This window comes from Hermetia illucens, chromosome 5 (assembly GCF_905115235.1).
Source record: "Hermetia illucens chromosome 5, iHerIll2.2.curated.20191125, whole genome shotgun sequence".
Lineage (NCBI taxonomy): Eukaryota > Metazoa > Arthropoda > Insecta > Diptera > Stratiomyidae > Hermetia > Hermetia illucens.
The window spans coordinates 27341401-27365419 of record NC_051853.1 but is presented as its reverse complement, the minus strand read 5'-3'; the positions used below and the strand labels follow the sequence as shown (position 1 = coordinate 27365419).

Genomic DNA, 24019 nt, shown 5'->3' with positions numbered 1-24019 from the left:
TGGTCTTCCAAATCTCTTTTTGATCAAAACTGGTAAGTCCATCTCCCTTCCCCTATCTCTTATTTTCAACAAAAGCTTTGAATAGAATCATTTCCCAGCTTGTGGAAAGAGGCTCTCATTATCCCTATTCACAAAAGTGGCGATCGTTCGCCTGCCGAGAATTACCGTCCCATTTCCCTCCTCTCCTCCTGTTCCAAAATCCTGGATAGATATGTCAGCGACTGGTTGTCCGCCCACTTTGGCCAACACATAGTGAAAGAACAACACGGCTTCGTTAAATTTAGGTCCACTGCCTCCAACCTGCTTGACTTTACCAACTTTGTCGCCAAATGTCTAAATTCACGGCAAGACGTGCATACCATTTACACTGACTTCGCGAAAGCCTTCGACACTGTAAATCACAAGATACTTCTATCCAAACTCTCGTCCCTAAACGTTCCCATACCACTTGTTTTATGGCTTGCCTCTTACCTTTCCAACCGATCCTGCCGCGTCTCTTTTGACGGCTGTACTTCCCGCTCCTTCTCCCCCTCTTCTGGCGTCCCACAGGGGTCTATTCTGGGTCCTTTGCTATTGTAAATTTTTTATTAACGACCTTCCTCTCCTCCTTACTTGTCCCTGTTTGCTCTATGCAGACGACCTTAAGCTGTTTTTCGCTATATCGTCGCCTATGGACTGTGTTTCCCTTCAGAATAATCTGGACACTCTGGTTCGTTGGTGCTCGACTAATGGTTTAGCGCGAAATGTCAGAAAGTGTCACTCTATGTGCTACTCCCTAAAATCCTCACCCACTTCTTTCTCCTACTCGCTTAACGGACATTCCTTATCCTGCTTAAATTCCACTCAAGACCTCGGAGTCACTTTCGATAATAAGCTCCGCTTTGACGCCCATTGCCTCGATGTCATCAATCGAGCAGCAAAATTGTCTTCGCTCCTCCTCTGATTTTGACTCCATCCAACCCTCCTTAGCTCTCTTCAATTCCCTTGTGAGGAATACCCTCGAGTATTGCTCCGTGATCTGGTCACCCACTCGTAACTGTGATTGTCTTGCCCTTGAAAATGTGCAACGTAAATTCACCCGTTCTCTCTTCTTTAAGAAAAGCTTCCCTCGTGTGGATTACCCCTCCCGCCTCCGCTTTCTAAACTTTCCCTTCCTACAACAGCGTAGATCCTATCTGGATCTATGCACATTCTTTAAACTTTCCTCGGGCCTGATGGACTGCTCCGCCGCTGACGAGATCACCTGCCGTCCTGCGTCTTATAACACACGGAACGCAGATATTTTCAACGTGCCCTTCGCGGAGCTCGAAGTCTATTTTCATTCCCCGATTCCCAGGCTTTGCCGAAATTATAATGCAAAACAGCTTGGTCCTTTTAACTTCCCTACTTTAAGTAGTTTTAAACGTAGGATAAGTTTTTTGCTTTCTCCTCCTCCTGAGGACGATAATTAATTGGAATTCTCTCTGTTTGTTGTCCGTTAATTAAATAAATAAATAAATAAATCTTAAAAAAGGTGGTTTTTGATCCTAAAAATATCATATTTGAAAATCGGTAAAATGAAACGAATAATACCTAGTGATCACTTTCGATCACACTGCTTCCAGTACAGAGGTGGGGCAGATTCTGATAAGTGGTTTCTGTAAAGGACGAAACCGCAACTCATCCACTCAAATATAATGCAACTATAATACTATAAAACGCAATTGTCATGCTTCTAGTGTCTGGTTAGCCGATTATGGCCTCTTCTCTTTATATTACTGACTCCATCATTTTTCAATTCGTTTGTTTTAAAGGAAAGGAAGGCAAAAGATAATAGAACCTGTAGTGAAGAGGGAGTATTGGCCAGGGAAGCAAAACTGTTAGCTGATAAAAATAGGATATACCATCGATGCGCGGATAGAAAAAGGGACCTTGAAGAGATGGTGAGGTCTCAACTTAATGGCACTCCCTAGTAGCAAGAAGAAAGTGTTGATGTAGTTGTCAATCAGTTAGTGCCTCACTAGTCCTTGGTTGGAAGTCGATGACAAATGAACAGAAACTGGTCAACAAGTCACAAAAAGCGGGGGATGTGTTCGTCATTCAATATGTGCTCCTACATGAACCTCACAGTGGAGCTCAAGACCTGACGAAAATTGAGTCAATTCCTTCAGCTCACCAGAAGAAGAACGGACATTTGGACTAATCAATGGAACTAAGCAGTATAAAAAAATTTGAAAACGCAGTAAGGACTGGGTAAAATTCGGCGAAGACCATTGTGATCAAGTCAAAAATAAGTTGAAGCTAATTGCGATAGAGCCTACTGCACCAAAGACAAAGAGGAGGAAAAAAACATATCCAGAGGCACTCCCTCCTTCGATCCCCCAAGCCTACAAATATTAAGGTAGAACAAAAATTTACCCAGTACAATAGGACGTTGGCACCCGTGTTTTGCTTGGATCGAAAGCTGACAAGACGAATACGCTTTGTGTGACAGCATTCTGGATAAGGAAGCTAAAGGATCCAAATTGACTGGCTGACAAGAGATTGGTAGAAGATGCAACCCAAAAGTATTACCTAGATGTGAATAATTTCAAGGCAAGAGTCACATTTGTCAACTTCGGATGGCAAGAAATGTTCTTCGTCAGCACCTCCCAGAAGACGGCGGGGTGACTTCAGTATGATGAGAAAATAAAGATATGGTGGATTATCTGATGGATACGGAAAAGAGCAGTTTTGCCAAGGATTTTCATATATTAATTCTCAATTAACCCGTTGGGGAGTTCCGTCCCCACGTACTCGAGGAGGGCGATCAGACCCGAGTCTGCAAGAGACTCATCTGAAGTGGCTCTGCCACGAAGCCTCACCGGAGGTTATGTGGTACCATGGGAACCGAGATGGCCCTCTGAGAGCATATGCTCCGGGAGAATTCCTGGAGGATGTGTTCTCGGCCCGGTTATTTGCGGTTGGCCCCTTTGTGGGAGTTTCATGGTGGTTGTGGTTATGCCTACATCGCGGGCAGAGCTCCTCGGAGCTCGAGCGTGGAGTTGCGCTGTACAACTCGGGTGCCGTACTTCTTAGTTGCGGCAGAGGTGTTAGATAGCGGGGCTCTGATTGTGGTCTCAAAATCAATCCGTGTCCGAAGAGGACCGTGGGATTATGCCTTCACGGCAGGTACTCACGTTAAACCCCCAGGACTTCAATATATTGATTCAATGGGTACATAGATAAAGTATGCGAATGAACAGGAAGAACTATATTTTGTGTCAAGTCTGGTGAACCTGAACATTAAGTTGCGTATTGAAACAATGATGTATTTTTTGCAAGTAAGGCGGTATATGGAAAATATCTCGTTAATGTTCCTAGCTCAAGCTAGTGCCAGGTATTCCAAGAAGGGATGCGCAAAATGGGGGGGGGGGGATTACCTCCTAGATCCTGAAAGTAAATACGCACAGAATGCAACTGTTCACGAATTGATGAGGTAGATGTTATTAACTAGAAAGAATAACTGGCTTGTTACTCCTCAGCAAAGAATACTCAGATAAGGAACACTGAGGTTCTTAGACACAACTATGGCCATCCGTGTTCGAAGTATCGTAAATTTGTAAGTGTGGAATAATGCCTAAAAGGACAGGGCAGAGCCACTCGTTTTGATACGGCACCTTTCGAGTCTGCTTTTCGGCAAGAATTTTTCACCGCAATCAAAGTTCATTCTAATGTTATGCAAAAAATTGGCAATCGGAGTACAAATTGGTGAACACGAAGTCAGTAAAAGTCAATGATGAATGTGATGCTGTCGAAGTGACATTTTGTTCCCAATTGCACTCGTCCTACTTCGCCTCATCGCATGTTGGACTTTTTATCTAGCTCTTCAGGTATGCTTTCGGCAAGGGTGTGAGCGCTATATGAGGGACCTAACTATAGTCTTCCTATTTTGACGTTTATAACGCCGATATAAAAAGTGCTCCTTGTACAGAAAAGGCTCGCGAGTATCATTACAGTACGACTGGCCTGGCCCCTGTACTGGCAGACTTCTTCAAAGCCCCAAAGCCCAACATCACTATCGAGGGTAGTCTCCGTTAGCTAGTTCAGCATAATGTTCAGCGCCATATTAACAGTACTGACTTCCCTTTGTTTTCTAAGGGGCATTCATTACCACTGCAGAAAGAGTTCAAAGAATTCTCTAAGCAGGGAATTTGCAGACCTTCATACAGCTTGTCAGCTTCGTACATTTCATACTCCGTTAACAGAATGGAGACTCCTGCGACTACAGATATTTAAATGCCCAAATGGTTCCATGCCAATACACTATTCTAGTCATCCACGATTGTGCGTATTCTGTCGCCGTATTTTCTCCTACCTGTAGCTCCCGAAGACACTGCGAAAAAGGCAATATTCACAACTTTCGGACTCTTCGAGTTTATTAGAATAACTTTTGGACTGTGCAATACGGCAGAAACCTTTCAGAGATTCATTCATTGTAGGCAAAGAAACCTCCACTATTGCATCGTATATTTGTATGACGTGCAGTGCTCCTCTGAGTCTAAACAATTTGACCACCTCGAGTTAATTTTTCAACGATTCCTCCGGCATGGTATAGTGTTCTCTTCACACTGAAAGCAATTTCGCCCTTCCTGCTGTCCGAAATCGTTAAGGATGTAAGAGGTTTCGTGCGCATGTTAAACTTGTACCGCCGTTTCCTGCTCAGGACCACCCGGCATCAATTGACCCTTACTTTTCTGAGCGGAAGACCACGGACTTCTGCTTAATAGTCTGCTCTGCAGGAACTATCCAGGCATTTGAAACCACGAGACAACAATTGGGGCTATCCTTCAGCACAAGGTGAACCGAATGGCAACTATCTGTTTAATGCAATTGAACCCCGCTTAATAAAACTACAACACCTACAATGTTTTTGAGTTTATAGTCACGTACATAACAATAAAAAAATACTTCCAATACTTCATTCAAGGCAGACCGTTCAAAGTGGTCACGCACCATAAGCTATCTACCTTTCCTTCAAACGGAAGCGCGACAAAGCGTTTCTTCGCCAACTTCGGTACGTGAGCTTTATCGCCCTGTAGTCTGGAAAAGATAATGAAGTTGTTGACGCTTCCTCATGTGCTGCATAAGTCAAAATCTCTGTAACCGTTGATTTTTCAGCAATTACGGAAATGCTCAAGGACAAAGCATCCCCCCCCCCCCCCCGCCAGAAACTCATTTAGTTGCTATCTTCGGCTCGACGTATATACTGCGATTACTTAGAAAAGGGACCGAGGTTTTATATCCTGGCCATATCCACAAGGTAGCATCTGACATCATTCACAGTTTAGCATACCCAGACATTCCAGCAACAAATCGATTAGCCCCGGCAAAGTATTTCTGATCGTCCATGAACAAGGACAATGTATGGCATGCTAGAAATGAAAAACAACGAACAACGTATTCCCTCGGACCACCAAGGACTTTTCTTTCTGAAATCCTTTAGCACTGAGGGGCATGGTAAACAATCGATGGCTCATAGCATAGAAAGGAGCCATTTTATGGAAATGGGAGTGGTTAGAATTATCTAGTATCGTTCACTGTGTATGTGTTGGCTTTCTGTAGATATCAAAAGAGATCCTCTGTTAATGTCTATAGTCAATTGACGCTCCTGAGGAAGGTTGGAAATGAGACACCGGGCAACATTAGTGCCAGCACGATCTCTAATTTAGTTATCTGTTAGCAATCATAAGATTTCAGTGTTAAATAGAGCAGAATAGGAATTAATATCTTAGTTCATCACATACTGAAGAAGGGCACAACTGGTTACCGAAATGCGTATATACAAAGAAATAAAAAATCGTTTGGATTTTATTAAGGTAAGCCGAGCCTTAAACCCACCAGGCTGTTGTGTCTGCTCAAGGATGCACTGCGGAAGGTGAAACCTTTGAGACTGACGTGTCGCGGCGATAGTCACCTTACGAGGTCTCCTCGACATCAAGAGTAGGCGCAAAAGGGTCTCCCTGGTTAGATTAAAGATTTTTCTTCCAGAAAAAAATACAGCCAGAAGCCAGTCGAGCCGAGAGAGCCATGCGCCTAGTTCCTCGGCGAGACCCGATTAGTTTCAGTTGAGGGTGAGTACTGTGACGGAGCGACATAATTTTTCATATTTTCCGATCTTGCGAACTTTATTTCATCTGGTGAAGGTTCTGGGGACTAAAAGCGTTCATTCCGCTTTTTGCGTCTCAAGGCAAGAACAGAAAGATACGATTGAATTGATTGTATCATAGTTGGGATATAAATTAATTGTGTGTAGGTGTGTAGGTAAATACAGTTATGTTTCTGTTCCTAGAAACAATTTGCTGGAATCTAGGAAGCAGTAACTTTTAAAGGAAGCCTTGAAAGTGTGGGTCAAACGATCATGGTTCTCTACGATCTTGCAAGTGTTGGATCTTTACCTTATTTCCAAAGAAAAGGTCATTTCCACGATTTTACGTGATGCGAAGCTAGTGAAGGAATGCATTTAACTCTTTCTTTTCCTTTATATTTATCATCCTGTCTCCAATTTCCTATTTTTCATTCCAACTCCAAAGTATTAGAATTAATGTCTATGAAAAAAAAAAACATTTCAAATGAATAAATCGACTTTCCGTTAAAATTTTTACTCAAAAACCCACTAGTCCTCTTTTTCTAAAAGTTAGCATCACATGCTATGCACATGCGCACGCCAACGCACAATTAAATGCGTTTATTTCGGCAGATCAATAATGAAAAGAATTTGGTATGCGATATTATGAAGCTATCTCTATCAATGTTTGCATTTTCCTTCGATTCGCAAGACCTGATGGCCTAATGGTGTGCGGGTGGAACGGGGACAATCATTTGATCTGTAAATTCGAGATATTTGTTCTAGGTGCCATATTGGAGATTCAACTATTCTAAACATGCCGTTTAGCGCTTGTTGGGGATTTCGAGAATCTGATTTGGAACAGCTGCAATGCAATACTTAACAATGGCTTGAAGCCACGTGAAAAGTTGCTAAAGGTTACCAATCATCAACCGTTCATAAGTTACGCTTCTTTAAGTAAATAAGAATATTTTTTCAACACGTTTTAGTGAGGACGAATATCTAATCTGAGGTAGGGGGACGAGATTCATTTTCGAGAAGAGAGTGTTGAGGTATACCTTGCTACATATTCAATAATTTTGCGAAAATGTTCATTAGAATTGCTGAGTTAAATATGTTCACCCCATAGATCACAGTCCCTAAAAATAACTTCTAAATCCATTTCGACAGTAATTTTACTCATAAGTACTGATTTTTTAAATTTCTCATTCATAAATTTTAGCAACTTACATCGTACACCAGGAATGCCAGGAACCTTCCACGGTTGAAATTCATTCAAAGTGATTATTCCGGCAATATTTCCAAACAAGATGGAAACTTTTGCTAATTCCACTCTGGCACGAATACCTAATAATCCTCTGTTACCGTTAACAACTTTTAAATTTATGAATATTACTTTGGTCGTTACGATCTCATAAAAACCATTCGTTCATTCATTCAACTTTCATGAACACTAACATTATGAAAGAATTGATTGGCATAATGAAAACTTCTGTGAATATTTTCCAAAAACTCTGGCAAGTTACATTCTCGCTGGCACCGGGGCTAGGAGCTGTATAGCCGTCATATTCATAATATGACTCCTTCAAAAATCGTTTTCAAAACGCTCATTCAAAAATCACGTACAAGCGAGTGTAAGCGCTTAAAATATCGAACATGACAGCTGTTTAACTTAATCCATTACAAAGTTTAGCAATCAAAAAGTAGCTCAGTATGGTACCATCCTCCCTCTGTTGAGCAGGATTCCCACATGGATTTGACGCAGCATAAGTGGAGGCATGGGAATTATACTACGATGGAATTATAACTTCGAAAACTGGGACTTGGAATACTTATCCAGGAAGCTAGTTGCGCCACAAGGTTTGGCTTCCACCGCTTCATGTTTTCATTAGTTTGAATCCTTCTTGGCTATCGCAGCCTAATTCTGAATTTGGAAAAAGTCGAATGATGGTGAGCGACGTTATCCTATATGGGCTCGTTATCCTTATGCCTTTCTCACAAATTTACAGCACTGAAAGCTTGCCAGGAACTATTTTTTAATCTCAGACAACATATTTTAATGCGGGCAGCAGAATGGGCAGGAGGAGTCGGTGTTTCCCTGGCTTTACTGCATGCCATCCCACAGGACCTCTGATAACATCCCTCTGAAGCTTCCCACCGCTACTCACCCGATTACTTTTTCAGAAACTAATTTTAATAAATTCCTTCATCTTATTCTCCTCATACCTCTTTTATTGGAATTTCAATGGATTCCCTCGTCCCAGAAAAAATTGTTTGAAACTTTCAACCAGGACTTGATCCTTATGGGGCTGAGGAAGAAGTTTTACTTTAATATTTTCGTCACCTAAAAGTCCATTAGACGCACATGCCGCACGAATGTGATTTCGGTGAAGGGAGCCAACTTTGTGCATGCCTTTCTAGGGCAAATATTCACCTGAACAGGTAAAACTATGACTGGAAAGTTCAGACATAGGTGCCGGCTGAACTTTGACCTGTGGTTGTTCACTTTACTTAGGTATCCTAAGCGGGTGACTTGGTAATGCGTTTAAAGGGTTTAATAACTTTGTGTTCGTAAAATAAACGGAATTGTCACTTGATGATAAGAATTAGAGAGGGGATGGATCATAGTTTGTATTAGGAAAAGGATATTCATTGGTGTATATAGCTACCAAGGTGGCAGACATCCGAGAAAGAGTTTTATTTTGTTTGGAATTTGTTATTGAAAGAATTCAAACTGATTTAAATAATGGCATTCCTATGATTTTCGACTTCTCACTCCAATGCGAATACTTTTCAAAGGATGTCGAAATTAAGCTTTGTTTGGGATTGCACACATACATATATCTCCAAAATTCCGTATCAATGGGCGGAGCTATTTCTGAAAAAGTGAGTATGACAAACAGAGAGGCAGCCTGATGGATGGACAACTTTAAGGAATTATCAGATCTCCCATTAGATACGTCCTCGACTGGCAATATGAGGGCATACGTTGTTGACGATCAAACTAATATTTATGAAGTCATTGAATCCAGTGATAAAGATAAACTCCTCCCCAATATGTGAATTAAATTGACTTTGGGATGAAACCTCAGAAAAAATAACCTACATATATACACGAGGGTAGTAATTTTAAACTCACGGTGCTGGTTTTCGGAACACCAGTATCTGCGGCTTTAAGGAATGCGTGAGCAGTAGTCTCCTGGTCATCGAAATTTCTCGACTGCAATACTCGGGTGTTGGATTACTTGCACGATTGTAGATATTCCTAAACGCAGCAGTGAGAAAAAGATGAGCAACGAACCCTTCAAAAAAGGGACTCTCAGGGGTCATTTAGGACAGCCAGGAGAGATATTTGAAGCAACAAGGGAAAGAGGTAAACACGTGTCATCCGCCCACGAACGAAAAAATAACGCTAGACTAGATAAAGTAAACAAGGTAGAAAACTCATTCAAATCAGTGGCTCTTGCCTCCGATATACCGCCACATCATACCGCTCCCAGCCGAAACCGCGAGAGTTCAGTGGGGGAACCCGGGACGTGATCCCATCAATGGGGTTATCGGGCGAACCTGACGTTTCGTGGACGCTTTTTCAGTTTCAGCCTCGACAAGGAGAGAAGGAGTGGTCCCGTCGCTTACCTTTACTTTAAAGGACCTCGTATGGTGGGTGCAACGGCCTCCAAGTAGTGTTCACCCTAATGAGCACCTGCGAGTATGCCTCGTCCCTGGGGGTGTCGACCTCCGGCGTTTTAAGTCGGAAAGGAAGAATCAGCTGCAGTTTTCAAACTGCGTTCCTGAGCAGACGGAGCATGCTGGAGTCTGTTAATCCTGCTCTGATATGCCGCATAGGGTCGGCGGGGAATTGCAGACTGCCCCCGTACACCATCTCCATGGGGTTGGCCATGAACTCCTCGCGATGAGCAAAAGCAAAGGCAAGAACTGCGACCACGACGGATCGTCACGAGCCATTAAGGCGGCCTTTAATGTCCGTTGCTAACGCTCCAGCATCCCATTGGAGTGCGGATGGTAGGCAGTGGTCCGTGCGGCTAGTACACCAAAACGCGGGATCTATTTTCGACAGAGGGCCTCGACACATGATTGTGTCGCAATTTCAGGCAGAGGCAGGCTGGCGCGTAAACCTATCGATGATTGTCAGGCAATACTTTTGTGCGTGCGAATCTGGTAAAGGGCCAATGATGTGGTGGTGGATGATGTGGAAGCGCTTGGTCGACCGAGGGAATACGACTACGTCCATTCTTACGTGCTGGTTGGTCTTCTACTTTGGCACGCGATGTACTGTCTGACCCATGAGTTTACATCCTTGTTAATGAATGGCCAGAACTATTTTCCAGGTTCGTTGTCCTGGTGCCTGCGTGCGCAAGATCATATATATATATACATATAAATATTTCCTTGTGAAAGTCGACCGGAATGAATGGGCTAGGACCCTTGTCTGAGGTCTCGCAGAGTAAGTAGGAGTTTGAAGCGAAGATAGAAAACTCCATGAAATTGTATTTGGAGTTTGTGGTCCGTGAACACGGTGAACGGCCTGCCCTCAAGGGAGAAGCGGAAGTATTTGATGGAGAGGTCATGATTGACTTGAATGGTATGGTGATTGATTGGGGTGGTGACGTTTTTCTGCTGCTTGTTGCAGAGACCTAACTACTGGCTTCTGATCGGACCTAATGGCGAATTAACACCACGCCAGGATATATAAAACTGCTTGAGTTCTGCGAAAGCGATGACCAGTTTCCAATTATGCACACTTCTGTTTTCTGCTGGTGGGAACTTTCTTCTGAAGAAACCTTATTGTCTTCTTTTAACGTCAATATTCTGCTCGAGTGAGCCTTTAAATACTGTCAGCCATGTGCCGTTAAAACCAACTTGGGTATAGAAAATTAGTTAACGTAGCATTTACCAGAGTTTTTTAGATGACTCAAAATTTTCAGTGAGCCCAGATTCCCACGATATTTCGGCCTTGTCTCTCTTTTAAAAGTCTTGGATGAGTCTGTTAAGTACAGCTTGCTTCTACTGCTTCGGAACTGAGATGACAAAAATAATTGATAACTCCCAGAAATTATCTGAGAACCCTGAATGTAGCTGGGAACTGTTCACAATTGACCTTTAGCCTAAAAAGCTGACTCATTCCATGGCGAATCTCTGTTTATCCCAGTTAATTTTGTCTGTTTTCGAGCAGGGTTTTTAATATGACATTAACGTGTTGCAAATATTCCTCCATGTTGACAGATCAGACGAGAAGGTCATCTAAATAAATGGAGACAAAATCCAGATGCCCAAGAGTACAATCCATATATCGTTGTAACGTTTGACTTGCATTACGTGTCGTCTTTGCGGCGCGCTTAGAAACTCAAAACGCCCGAACGACATCGTAACAATTTAGTTTTCAGGGCCGAAAGTTTGGTCTTTAGCCTTTATGAATAAATGGACGTGTTCTTCAAACTGTTGTAAGGCTTTTTTGCAGTGGTTTGATCGCGGAGATCAACAATGTTGGCACTACGCAGGCGGGAGTTTTATCAATCCTCGTCCATTCCTAATCAGAAAGTAACCCAAAGTGCTACGAAAAGTCGGGACCTATGATATCTGAACATTCTCCACAAGAAAGGACCATATGGATTTGCGATTTAAACCCTGATATCTGCCTTCGGTGAACGCGACTATGGTTAGCTGACATTTTGACACTTCCGAAGATACGCAATCTACTTGTTAAAGTAATTGAAAGCGCATGAGTTAGAGATTGGGCATTTCGTGCGAAAACGGTCTTAGCCTTAAGTTTGAGATGATTACAAAATTATCGGCTAACATTCCGATGTTGTCTTGTCTGCCGTTTTTGTTACCACCGACAGCAGGGTTATTTTTCTGCTTTGATCTGTCGAAGTGAGCTGTATGCGCGTTCCGTATAAAGAGTGATTGGGCGCAGGTACGATCTCTGAAAATCCGAGATTGGAGGTGGTCTACCATATCGACAAAATAAGGACCATATTCCAGATGGTTATAAGCACTATCCTGATGTCTGGCCTTCTCAGACTTATGAGAAGATACTGGGGGACGATTTTTATTAAGGAAGAAGTAGGCCACTCAGTAATTTTAAGACACATGGTTAGATGTATTGACAATGAACGTCCGAATGGATGCAATACGGATAAAATAATAGGTCTTTGACGGATGGAATAGGGAGCTATTTTCCTGCAGCTAAAAACGAGGTCTCCTACCTAAGGAAATTTTGAAGGAAGAATTGAGAAGAGAATGACAAGTGACTTTGGCACATGTGTCTGTATTGAGTTCGTGTCGTTGTTGGGAGCTTATCCCTTGCACAGCATCTGCGTTAAGTATGATGATTGTGAAATCGAAGCATAGCGTCATCAGAGATCGTGGGGATGCTCTACACTCCACTAAGGAGTGAACAGGAAACACTATTCCGTGTAACTTTTTATTCCAAATGCCAGCAGTTCTTCTTCACCAAGGCCAAGGCGTTGCTCCACTGCATCGTCAATTTCGAGGCAGCGCAGTTCCACTAGATGCAACGTCCCACATCGTTGCATTGAATGCAATGTCCTCCCTGGTCCGCTCCAATGTCCCAAGAAACAGTTACGTCCTTGATGATTTGAGATGAGTACCTGTCGAGTTGACTTAATCGCATACACGGTTCAGCATTTATGCGACTAGCTCACGATCGTAGGCGCTGTAGTTACGTTGAGCTCGGTTGAGTTGTTTCGAAAACAAGCTCAATAGTTGCCGGGTGTTCTCACCCGTTGATGAGGAGCCGTTATGTCTCAGACATCGATGCACCTAGTCAGGGGTGTATCTGGCCTAAGAATGCGAGTAGTATAGCATCAAAAAGCTATTATTCGACGGTTTCAAATGCCTGGATGTCCTCAGTAGACCAGACAAGTAAACGTTGAGGATCGCTTCGCGATAAGTGCCTTGCGCAGGAAACGACAACATGCCCAAGGACCTTCGCATATCGTTCACCGTGTTTAGCAGGGCAAGTTTTTGACTTGATAAATTTCGTCAGGGGTGATCATGTGGCCGAGAAATTTCACCTGAATTTGCATTTGTCAACGGTAAAAACGAGCCATACCTCAAGGAAATATTGATTGAACGGTGCACTTAAGATGGTCCAAATGCTCAGATACGGAAGAAGGGGTGACCGAAACATCATTCATGCAAATGAAACAGAAGTTTAAGTTTCGTAGGAGAGAGTAGATGAATCGTTCAGATCCAAGACGGTGAAAAGACGGCAGTGTCAGTGAATGCGCAAAGTCATGGATGAGTAGAATAGGTAGTAGTATAGCATAGTATCGATCTGAAATTGTCTGAGCGTTCAGGCGAGTTTAACCTCCGCAAGGTCTCCATTCGCTGTTTGACTTAGGGACCATATGAGTGGAGACGGCTAACAGCTATTGGAAGGTCTGCACATAGCATGTTTCATGAGACCATTGAACTCTTTCTTCGCAACAGCTTCTGGGTTGATAGGGGACGCACCTTTGAGAAGTTCGGGGAAGCGGTTGTACTGATATGCTGCTGCATCGTGCTTAATCAGCTGGGAGAAACTACCTTCAGTAGTAATGTTGAGATATTTTCGGAGGAGTTTGCGAATGCGATGGTCGGCAATGTCCTTGAAAACAATGGAGAGAGTTCGGCGGTGGAAAATTTTCTGGACTATTTTGCAGAGGGCGGAGGATCTATTAAGGCTTTGGTCTGCAGGTCCACCAACAGCCTATAGTAACGCAGGAAGTCTACACCTTAAGTGGGGGTGTTAATGTCAGCCAAAACGAATCGCCATGAAAACGTTCAGCGCAGTCCGAGACTCAAGTCTTGCCTCCACCTGCGTGTAGCCGTAAGTGCGGATGGGAGAGGAGTTTGCGGCAGCCAGTCGCAAGTTCTGCGGTATCAAGGTGTTTGGACGCGGTACGGGGAGAACCGACACCTCCGCGCTCGTGTCGGCCAGAAAGCAGTGCCCACCCACAGGGTGGAAAATAGCAACCGATGGTACATTTAGTCGACTTTACGGTGACACCAGTAAATCGTCGGGACCGATGATCGTGATTTACCTCCCGAACGGGAAGTACCTAATGTCGCTATAAGTTTACTGTGTCCGAAAGTGTCATCACTATTTGCTCCAGATGTTCAACCTACCGAAGATTGTCTCTAGAGACTTCCGCGACAACGGGACGCGGGTACACTTCGTGGACGTTGTCTAGCGACCCGAGTCCGCGCAAGCCAAGATGGGGTGCTCTCCGGGAGCCTTTGCAATCAAAGGGTTTTCAAAAGCTCTGGACTTACCTTATGCCCTCTCAGATGCCCCATTTCTTAAAGCAGCTGGTTTTGATGAGAAAGAATTGTAGAGTTCGCAAACTATGGGAAAGAGGCGTAGTCGGAAATTCGGGGAATTAGTTTTATGAGTTAGCGATGCATAGTTTTCGATGTTGTAGGGCCGGGCCATCATTTCTACTATATATCTGCTTTAAAATGACGTTAATCAAGTTTCGGGAAATTTTTACATGGGTGTATGGTGGCAAGAAGCCAAAGAAAACATAACCTGCCAAAAGGATGTGATTGACGAACTTACTTTGCTAACGCTGATATGTATTTCCTTAGTTTCTCGCTGGAAAAATCTTGTAGTGATTTTGTGGTGAAGTTCCAGTTTCGTGGAGCTGCGGGGACACCTTTCCCATTGAATATGCGACATACCATTTGTAGCCTCCAAGCAATTCTGGTCAGAGTGTGCGCGAGAAGGCTCAGGAAAGAAAATAAGGGGGGGGGGGGGGGGGAAAGCTCAGGAAAGAAAACAAGGAAAAGAAAGACTTTTTTTGGTTACCTACGAGGAACCATCTTTCTGGTGTTATTTGGAAAAAGGGAATTAATATTACTTTTTCAGGGAGGGAGACATCCTCCAAATAATGGCCTGAGGATTTCAAGGATGGGAGGGAACTTCAGCGGCCGCGCCTCAATAAACATTTGAGGCAGAAGAAGCAAGGATCGAGACTGTGATTCGTCGTGGATCTTCCCACTCGATCACGGCACGCGGCTCCACGCGCGCAGTCAAGCCGCTTTTAAGGTTTTGTTTGCAAAACAAAACCTTATTCAAATCGTTTCAATGTCTGTCCGTCTGTCTGTCTGTCTGCCTCTCTGTCACATGTGCTTTTCTCAGAATCGGTTATACCGATTGACATGAAATTTGGTGAGAAGGTGGCAACTGTGAACGCCCAGACATGCAGTGAGTGATACCCTTTAACGTTGAGATTTAGGGAGGGGGGCTCCCAGTACATGTAAAATTATTTTCACCGAATATAGTCATGTTAGCTATCAAATGAAAGATCTCAATTAGTACGGGCTTAGTTTGAGGTCTTAGTTTTGAGATTTGCTAGAAAGGCGGGTAGTAAAAGGGGTAGAAAATGATGATTTCTTTAATGGACCCATTCTAAGAAGTACCCAACCAAAAAATCTGAAAAAAAAACCATGAAGCTGCCCCTATAATGGTGTCCAGGCCTAAAATATCGATATTTTGATATTTTTGACCCATTTTTGGGAAATTGTGTAAAAACCCCCCTTAAGTTTATCCCAGAGTAGTTGTAGTAGTGTAGAATATAATATGAAGCATATTAACCCCAAGTTTGATCAAAATCATACTATTATTAACAAAGTTACAGTAGCTCAAAATTGACTTTACCGTGTACTGCAACTAAATGTCACAATATCACACTAAAGTAAGCAGTCTGACATGCTAGAAGTATATACGTAACGGGCTACGTACAAATGGGATAGGTCTGCACTCAAATATACCCACAGAAGAAGCAAACAAAACCTTTCATACCTGAAGCGTTGAGCAACCGGTTTCCCGACTTGTTTTATTTTATTTTCCAAGTTTAGCTCGCGTTCTGGTTTATTTCGTTAGGACGTCGCAAATTCCCTTGTTCGTTGTATCATTTCTAGATCCGCTGCAGACGCACGCATCGGTATAGACACGTTGATTTTGTACAAATGACACGTGAGGGATCAAAGCCCTCAAAGGGTCCCCCATTTTCCCGAGCCTGGTTAGGAAAAAGGCGTGCAAGAACGTGTCAACCGAGCACTTTGATGGAGCTTCAGTGGCGCGCTGGCCTTCACGGTCACTTAGCCAATGTCTTTTAGGTTTTGGGATAGCTATTCGCTCTAAGTTGTCTTCGGCCACTCAGGATAGTCGTTTGAACATCCTATATCCCTTAAATTCATTATAAAGTCCGAAACTTGAATGAAAGCGCAAATATAATGAGATGACTGAAAAGAGTAAAGCCGAACGACTTGCTAACACAAAAGATGCCTAAAGATATAAGCTACTGAGGAACATCCAGTTCCTCAGCGAAACTAACCAAAGCGCTGGGGTGGACCATAGTTTCTTCTCCCAATAAAAACGAAACCTAAATATGCAAAGAAAGCTGCTGGATGGGGAAAACCCAGTCGTAGCTTGACGAGAGGTAGATTTAGTGGGTAAAAATCCCACACTCCCAGGGATGGTGAACCCCAGGCTAGTCTCTTGAAGATTTCCATCTCTTAAAAGAAAAATTTACTGAGTTTCCACACTCATAACATGGTCAACAACTAGCTATTAGGTTAAGTAATTGAATTAACACTTTCAAAAAATCGATTTAATATTGGCAAATAGTTGGAAAGTAATAGCAGAGCTTACTGATCACTCAAAAAGTTCACCATGTGGTGAAAGCCAATAAATGCGAAAATGCTTGAGGAAGCCATAGCTGTTTTTTTAATTCCATAGCGAGATTTATTTTGGATGAGTACTCTCTTTGTGATTGCTTTCGATTTTTTTTGGACTCTTCACTACTCAGATGCTAGTGGACCTTCTTACGAAAGCAGGTCTACCATCAAGGACTCTGGAAATACTTTCAGAGCCGATTAGCACATGTTTCCAAAGTGATCCTGGAAACTAACGTAATCCGATTATATGATTTTTCCATATTTCTCCATTATCCATGTATGCGGACGAATTCCTTCATAATTTTAAACTTTAAGTAAACTAACATGCTTTTATCCTTACCTGTACTCATGTGAGATAAAGAAGGTCCCCTTAATGGCGCATCCATTTGGATTTTTCCTCTTTCCATTGAATACCTTCTTGTAATGGTCATAATTATTTAGATTCACGGCTCCATCGAATGTCAGCATCACAATTTGTGGAATCTGCAAACAAAAGAAAGAAATAAAATTCATAAAAAAAGAGAAATGGAAATGATTAAAAACTCCTGACGAACAAAAGCAAAGGATTATAGGATGTAAGTGCACAGCATTCGGTATAACTAAAGAATTTCATCAAACACTGAACGGGAAACTTCGATTGCGTCGATACCGTATTGAAAGGATAAAGTTTTCTCAAAATATTTCATTTTGTCAGCTTAATCCTTTTCAGAGGAATCTAAAATTGAAACTTGTTCTTGGAGTTGATAGTGGGAAGTAGGGGAGAATGAACTATTAGAAACTCAGTGGGTCAAATGGAGAAATCCGAGGGAGATTGATTTAAAGATACAGCGCGCTGCAGCTAGCTAGAGAGATGGTCCCACATATGAACTTAGTAAATTTCCAAATGCACAGATTTTCCACAAACTTCATTTCTGCGATTGCTTAGCCAGTCAGAATTATGAGGTTCTGGTCATTAGAAGCGAATCTGTAAACAATAAATTTACTGCCATTGAACACTTCGGCCACGGAAGTAGATCCTTCTTGCAACTTCCCTTTTTTGGAGTCTCAATGGTCGTATCATAGCCAAGAACTAGTCCACTGATCGGTTACAGAGTTGGTGGAAAAAAAGGAAGGAGGATATTACAACGCTCCTTAATAGACCCATCTAGGATTAAAGAAGCTTGAACTGCGTCAGTTTGCGATCCATCCATGCAATTCAAACTCAACTCCCAACGTTCCCATAACTGTAATCCTTAATTTAATTAATTTTTGCATCTATACGAACATTCGTTAATTCCACTGATTTTTTCCTTTGAAAGTCCTCCCCCGAGGAGCAACTTTTAATAACATTATCGGAGGGAATAGTTGGTTGATTAGTTTTATTCATTTTATATCCTTCACATACTATGAAAACGCCATAAAATCCTCAAATATCGAGCGCAAGGACCAAACTCTCGGCATAGAAACTTTACAAAACTATTTACATTTGCGAACACTATTCACCCATACAATGAAGTCCAATCAACTTGCATCCTTTTGAATTCTACAGGATCTGACTTCCTTACAGGTTCTTTCTTTCCAACAATAGCGAAACAACCGGTAACCTTATTAAACTTAACCGTTTAATTAACTCTCTCCAATCCAAGTTTATTTAGTGTGCAATGGACGAGGTTTGCGAAAGGAACCTCTTTAGTTTTCTTTTCGGTTTGGCATTCAACCCGCTTCAATTCCAATCCCCCAGGTGGTCAGTGGAGAGCAAAGTGACCGAATGCTCAACTGGGAGTGGAAGAGGGAAAAAAGTTGAATCCTTTTCTGTTTGTTTTTTTTTAAAGTTCAGGACTTTTGCTTTCTTTCAGTGCGATTCTGCTTTGTCTTCGTGTTTTACGTTTTCTGCGCTACTTTTGACTTGTTTTATCTTTGTATACTGAACACAACTTTTTCGGTAGTTCGATATCATGAAAGCAAAGAGTTGTGTTGTTTTCCACACGGACATTGATCCTTTTAGGAGTACGTGAAGTATTTTGCTTTACTTTTATATCACAGAGCTGTAAGTTAGAACAGTTAAAAGGGATACAGTAAATGATAATTTTATAAGATCACTTTCAGTTGAAAAGATATCGCCGCTTCCGCTATTCTTAGGTCGTTACCAGCTTTCTGATGAACTTAATATTGACTAAGGGAGAATGTCCTGAGAAGAGTAAAATCAATCTTTAGGTAAAGCGCTAATAATATTCAATTGATGGTATCAAGCTCATCCGGATAATCGTTGAAAATTGTATTGGTGCACCGCTTGGGCAAAATGCTTAAAAAGTCGCGAGAAAATTGTCTTGGCAAATTTAATTTATTTTGATTTTTTTTTCTGGTTAAATATTATATATCCAGCAGTAGGCAAGTTCTTCTTATTAAATGTGAAGAAGTTATTTAAAAAGCAAAGCAGTATGTGATATCAACACCCATCACATATGCTGGAGAAGTCCCAATATCAACGCACGAGGGTCGAGATTATTAAATCATCTGGTAGGAACCAATCAACATACCCTTAATTTGCTTAACGAATCGACTTTCTTCAACGTGGTCAGGAAAGAAGTCCTCGAGATCACGATGTCGTCCCCTGTCATTGCGGCGCTGGTCCGAGAGTGGGGAGTATCAAACGATATCGCACTCGCAGATCATAGGTACACTGGTTTCGTAATGGGCGTGGATCCATGTCCAACCATTCAATTCGTAAATCCGCGAAAGACAGATTGGGCGACGTATAAAATAAAATTTAGTTGCTGAGCTATGATCCCTGAAAGGCGCATCAAACCCATTGCTGGAATTGAAAAAAGAACCCAATTGGTCATAATTAGCACGAGAGAAACTTTCCAAGAGAACTGCCCCCCAGAAAAGCCAAAAAAGGGTTTGTCAGAACAGAAGAGAGCGACAAGGGTACTTCTCAATTCTGTTTCAGTCGTTGGTTGGAATCGGTACAAAGGGTCTTAGAAAGCTCTGAAGAAGAACATAAGGTCAGGTAAATGATTACCATGGATACGCTTTGGTGAAGAGACTAACTATTTTGAGACAACCTCAAATCGGAAACGGATTTTTGTCAACATAGTCATAAACAGTGTTCTCCACATTTGCAGAGCGGGATATATACACAAGGCGATGAAGAAACGACAAACCATTTGCATGAAGTGCAATTCCCATGCCCAATCCAAAATGCCATCTCAGGAACCGAGAGACTGAAATGTGGCATGCAAAGTAGTGTTACTGGAGCGAGTAAAATGAGCATTTAATTCGTTCCTTAGATATCATTCGTACGCTAGTAATAGACGGAATGGAATCCATGGGTCTACATATACGAAATATGTACCGTGCATGCTTATCCCAGGGTTATATTTTAAGTAACAGGCGTGATGTGAAGGTTATATTTATCCCTAAATCCGGGAAACTCACCACCTAAATGAACGCAAAAGGCTTCCGACGGATCCGTCTAACGTCCTTTCTATTAAAAGGATTGAAAACGCTACTAGATGGTTTAAGAAGGAATACATATATTCCTGAGTGCCAACTTCACTATAGGTAACACGCCTATGTGAAAGGCAAAACCGGGCACTATGTGAACTCACGACAAAAATTGAAAAGACATGTCCAAAAAAGAATACTTCTTGGCGTATTCATGAACTCTGCGGGAAGACCATCAAGCCCAGCGGTTTTACTCCGTTTGAGTGCATTGATAGGCGAAATGATATCTCTTCGCGCAAATGCACATATAAGGGTTATTAGCCATTTCATCAACCAGAGGAGGAACCTCACCGGGTGTAATACGGTTACATGGAAGTCATCGTTGTCATTGTGGAAGGAGAGTCGGCCCGTTAACGTCCTTCACAGGACCATTGAAAGATTTGTGACCACAGGAAAGTTCTTTAATAATGTAGTACATACTTTTGAAGCCATTGTATTCTGACGCATCTTCCGCTTGCCTGGCAAGCGCAACAACAACCTTGCTTTTATCACGACACGCACTACGCTGAATTTCCTGAGATTTCGCACGGTATGACAGCAGTAAACAAAGCCTTCAACCCCTCCTTTTCATTGGTCTGCTTCCACGATTCCACAGTTCGCCAGATCTTGTGGCGCTTCTTCGGGATGTGGCCGATGACCTGCGTAGCATTCGAGAAAAGAGCATTTTTGATAGCGACCCGATGTTCATCCATATTCTCAGGCGGGTTACTTAATCTACCTACCGTCCGATCAATAAGTTAGTTCTTCCACTGTCGAGCGATAATTGAAGCGGTCGTTGTTAGACTTGGGGGGCTGGAACACTCCAATCCTGTGAGAAGTGGCGTACGCAACACGCAAGCGAGCATAAGCAACCATCGAATGGTCATCCCAATCGAGGTCAATGTCAGCGCGTGGCTGGCGCACATGTAGGAGATAACGCCTAATGCTACTGCTGTTCGCAAGGCGGTCAATCAGATTCGTCGTATTGTGTCGACCAGTTAACACCCAAGTGACCTTATGGGAGGCTCTGTGCTCGAACAATGTGCCACCAATGACGAGGCAATGGAAGTTACTTGCCATCTGAAAGAACCCGGCACGATATTCGCGTCTGCTACCGCTCGGGTTTTCTAAACACAAAAGCATATTTCCGTAAGTGTGGAAAGAGGGAGGGAAGTAGTTTACATTGCCCTACCGTCTTACTTTGTTTAGGGCCAGTATTAACCAATCATAGTCGGTTTTCGATAGACAGAGGCCTTCGGCGTAAGATCAGTCTCTATTCAACGGGCTGTTAAAGTTTCAAAATTTGTAATTTGCTAGTCCACAAACTTATATCGCTTTTAATTGCCTTTTACGAGAAGCAGGGATAACTTTGACTATATTCTGAAGCCCCAACTTACGTTTCGGTACCCGTTGGACTGGATATAAAATTGTCTACTGGCTTTTGAAATCCAGGAGCTTGCAAGCTAAGAGAAGGTATCAGACTCGCGAAAGTGACTCTGGATAGGGTTCTCAATAAATGACTCTATTGTAATGTCCCTCTCCACCGTGAAAATCGGTCAATGATCGTGAGGCAACACTTGTATCCGTGCGAGCGTCGCAAACGACCTGCAATGTCAAGATTTATGCTGCAGAAGCTCTTAGTCTGTCTAGATAGTACTCCTTTCTAGCATGCTTAGTGGCCTTACACTTTTGGCAAACAATACAATTTCTGCCCCAAGAATTAACGCCCATGTTCATGAACGACTAGAGACATCTACTAGAGACTAGCGGGTTCGTGGTTCGAATGTCGAGGTGGGTAGGATCGTGCACTGAACCAAATTTTTCCATATGAAAAACGGCCGGAATATATGACCATGGTCCCTTTTCGTCAATTTCGCAGAAGATAGATGAAGTTAAGATGAAAATAGCGAACTCCTTGAACTTGAACGCAGAAGATCGACTGCGGCTGGGATGCTGATCTCAGGCATCCGGAAGAAACCATCAGCGACTAATTTGCCTTTCCCGGACACACGTGGAATTTCCGATATAAATTGGCTGATGAAGGCTAAGTGCCAAAGTTGGCGAGAGGACACTTTGTTATATCATAGTTTTGCTTTAAGGCTGATGATCCATGCAGAAGATGAAGAGCGTTCATTTGAAGAAAAACGTATTTGATACGCGACTAGTAATTCATGATCTTAAGCGTTGTAATTCCGTTGCGCGGAATTCAAATGTTTTGAGAAGAAGGTTGCCAGCTTTGGTTCACCATCTGGGCAAGAGCAGCGCACACTGCGACATGCGAGACACCGAAAAACACAGCTATGGATGCATCTTGCTGAGGGAATGCTAAAAGTGTAGTGTCTTCTAGTGTTACTTGATTGCTTCAAACGATTGGACGGTTTGTGGAGACCACTCACCCCACCTCCCGGAATTCTTTGGTGCTAGGACCAGACAGGAGGGCGTTAAGTAGGGCTTTGTGGTGAGCAGCTTTCGGCAGGAAACGAAGGAAGTAGTTTACCACGCCAAAGAACCTTCTAAGGTCTTAAATTGTCTCACGGAGTAGCAAGCTTGCACCTTGTGTGGGTCAGATTGTAACTCGTCAGGGTTGATGAAATGGCCTAGAAATTTCAACTGCTGCTATGCAGCTCAAGTAAGCCATTGTGACGAAAGGGCTGTAAAATGCACTCGGTATTTGCCATATGCTCGGACTCGGAGCTACAGGAAGTTGATGACATGCATCGAGTAAGTTCAATGTCGAGAAAATACGACAGTTTACTAAGCAATGAGCAAAGTCTTCGATGTGGGGAATACGATTCCGGTGCACAATTACCTAAGCATTCAGGCATCTATAATCTCCTCAAAGTCTTTATTACGCTCTAAGGTTTAGGGATCAGATAGAGTGGAGATGACTAAGAGCTGTTAAAAGGGCGGCTTATTTACTTATAGTGTTGATGTGGCGCTGAACGTCATACTTAACTGGCCGAAAGGTGCTATATTCAGTAGTAATATTGCGGTATATTTGTAGGAGGAGTGGGAGTGGGCTGTTGCCTGAGCCTGTTGAAATTTTCCCGAGAGGTTGCATATTCACCAGCAGCCATAGTGACACAGGGAGTCTGCGTCTAATATGGGACACTGATGTCAGTTAAAATAAAGCGCAACGAAAAACTCTAAAACTGTAGCCTGTAAGTTATGATGGGCGTGGAGTTTGCTGCCGCTAATTTCAGCTGCTGAAGGAAAAGCTTGTTTGATTTGGAGACGGTACGGTCCGAGACTTTCGCGCCTGTGTCCTCCAGGCGCCTGCAAAGAAGATGGTATACCTTTAGGCGATATGGTGCTACGCTTTGGGTAAAAGTGCTTGGGCTAGTACATTCAGTCGCCGCATCTGAAATCCAGCAATGGTACCAGCACAGGCGAGAGTTCGATGCAGGCCGCAACGCACAACTACCGGACGGCCCATTTCTTAAGGTGCATGTCGAACGTGTTCCCGTCCGCATTCTTGAACGCATAGCATCCACCGCCGCCTTTAGTTTGGAAAAATTGGGCGTCAACTTCCAGGAGGTTGATGGTGTCCAATAGCTGCATCCAGAATGTTCTGAATGAGTCTTAAACTGTTTCCTAGATATTAAAACTTACTTCCACTTGGTGTATTAGGTTACTAGCTGTGAATTGTTGAGGTCACAAACAGGAGGATCAAGTTTACATATTATTTCCTTAGATACAAAGTATAAGTTAAAATTAAACCTTGGGCGGCGAAACCAAGATATCTAAATTTTTAGTGAC

The 24019-nt window shown here is 42.7% G+C and overlaps 1 protein-coding gene across 1 annotated transcript in view; it reads right to left on the bottom strand.

The window, feature by feature from the left end:
- Positions 1–24019, bottom strand: part of LOC119657160 (chitin deacetylase 1) — a 94554-nt gene that overhangs the window by 29227 nt on the left and 41308 nt on the right. The window contains exon 5 of the mRNA XM_038063941.1: positions 17136–17278. Within this exon, the coding sequence (XP_037919869.1) occupies positions 17136–17278 (143 nt within the window). The remainder of the gene's footprint in view (positions 1–17135; positions 17279–24019) is intronic.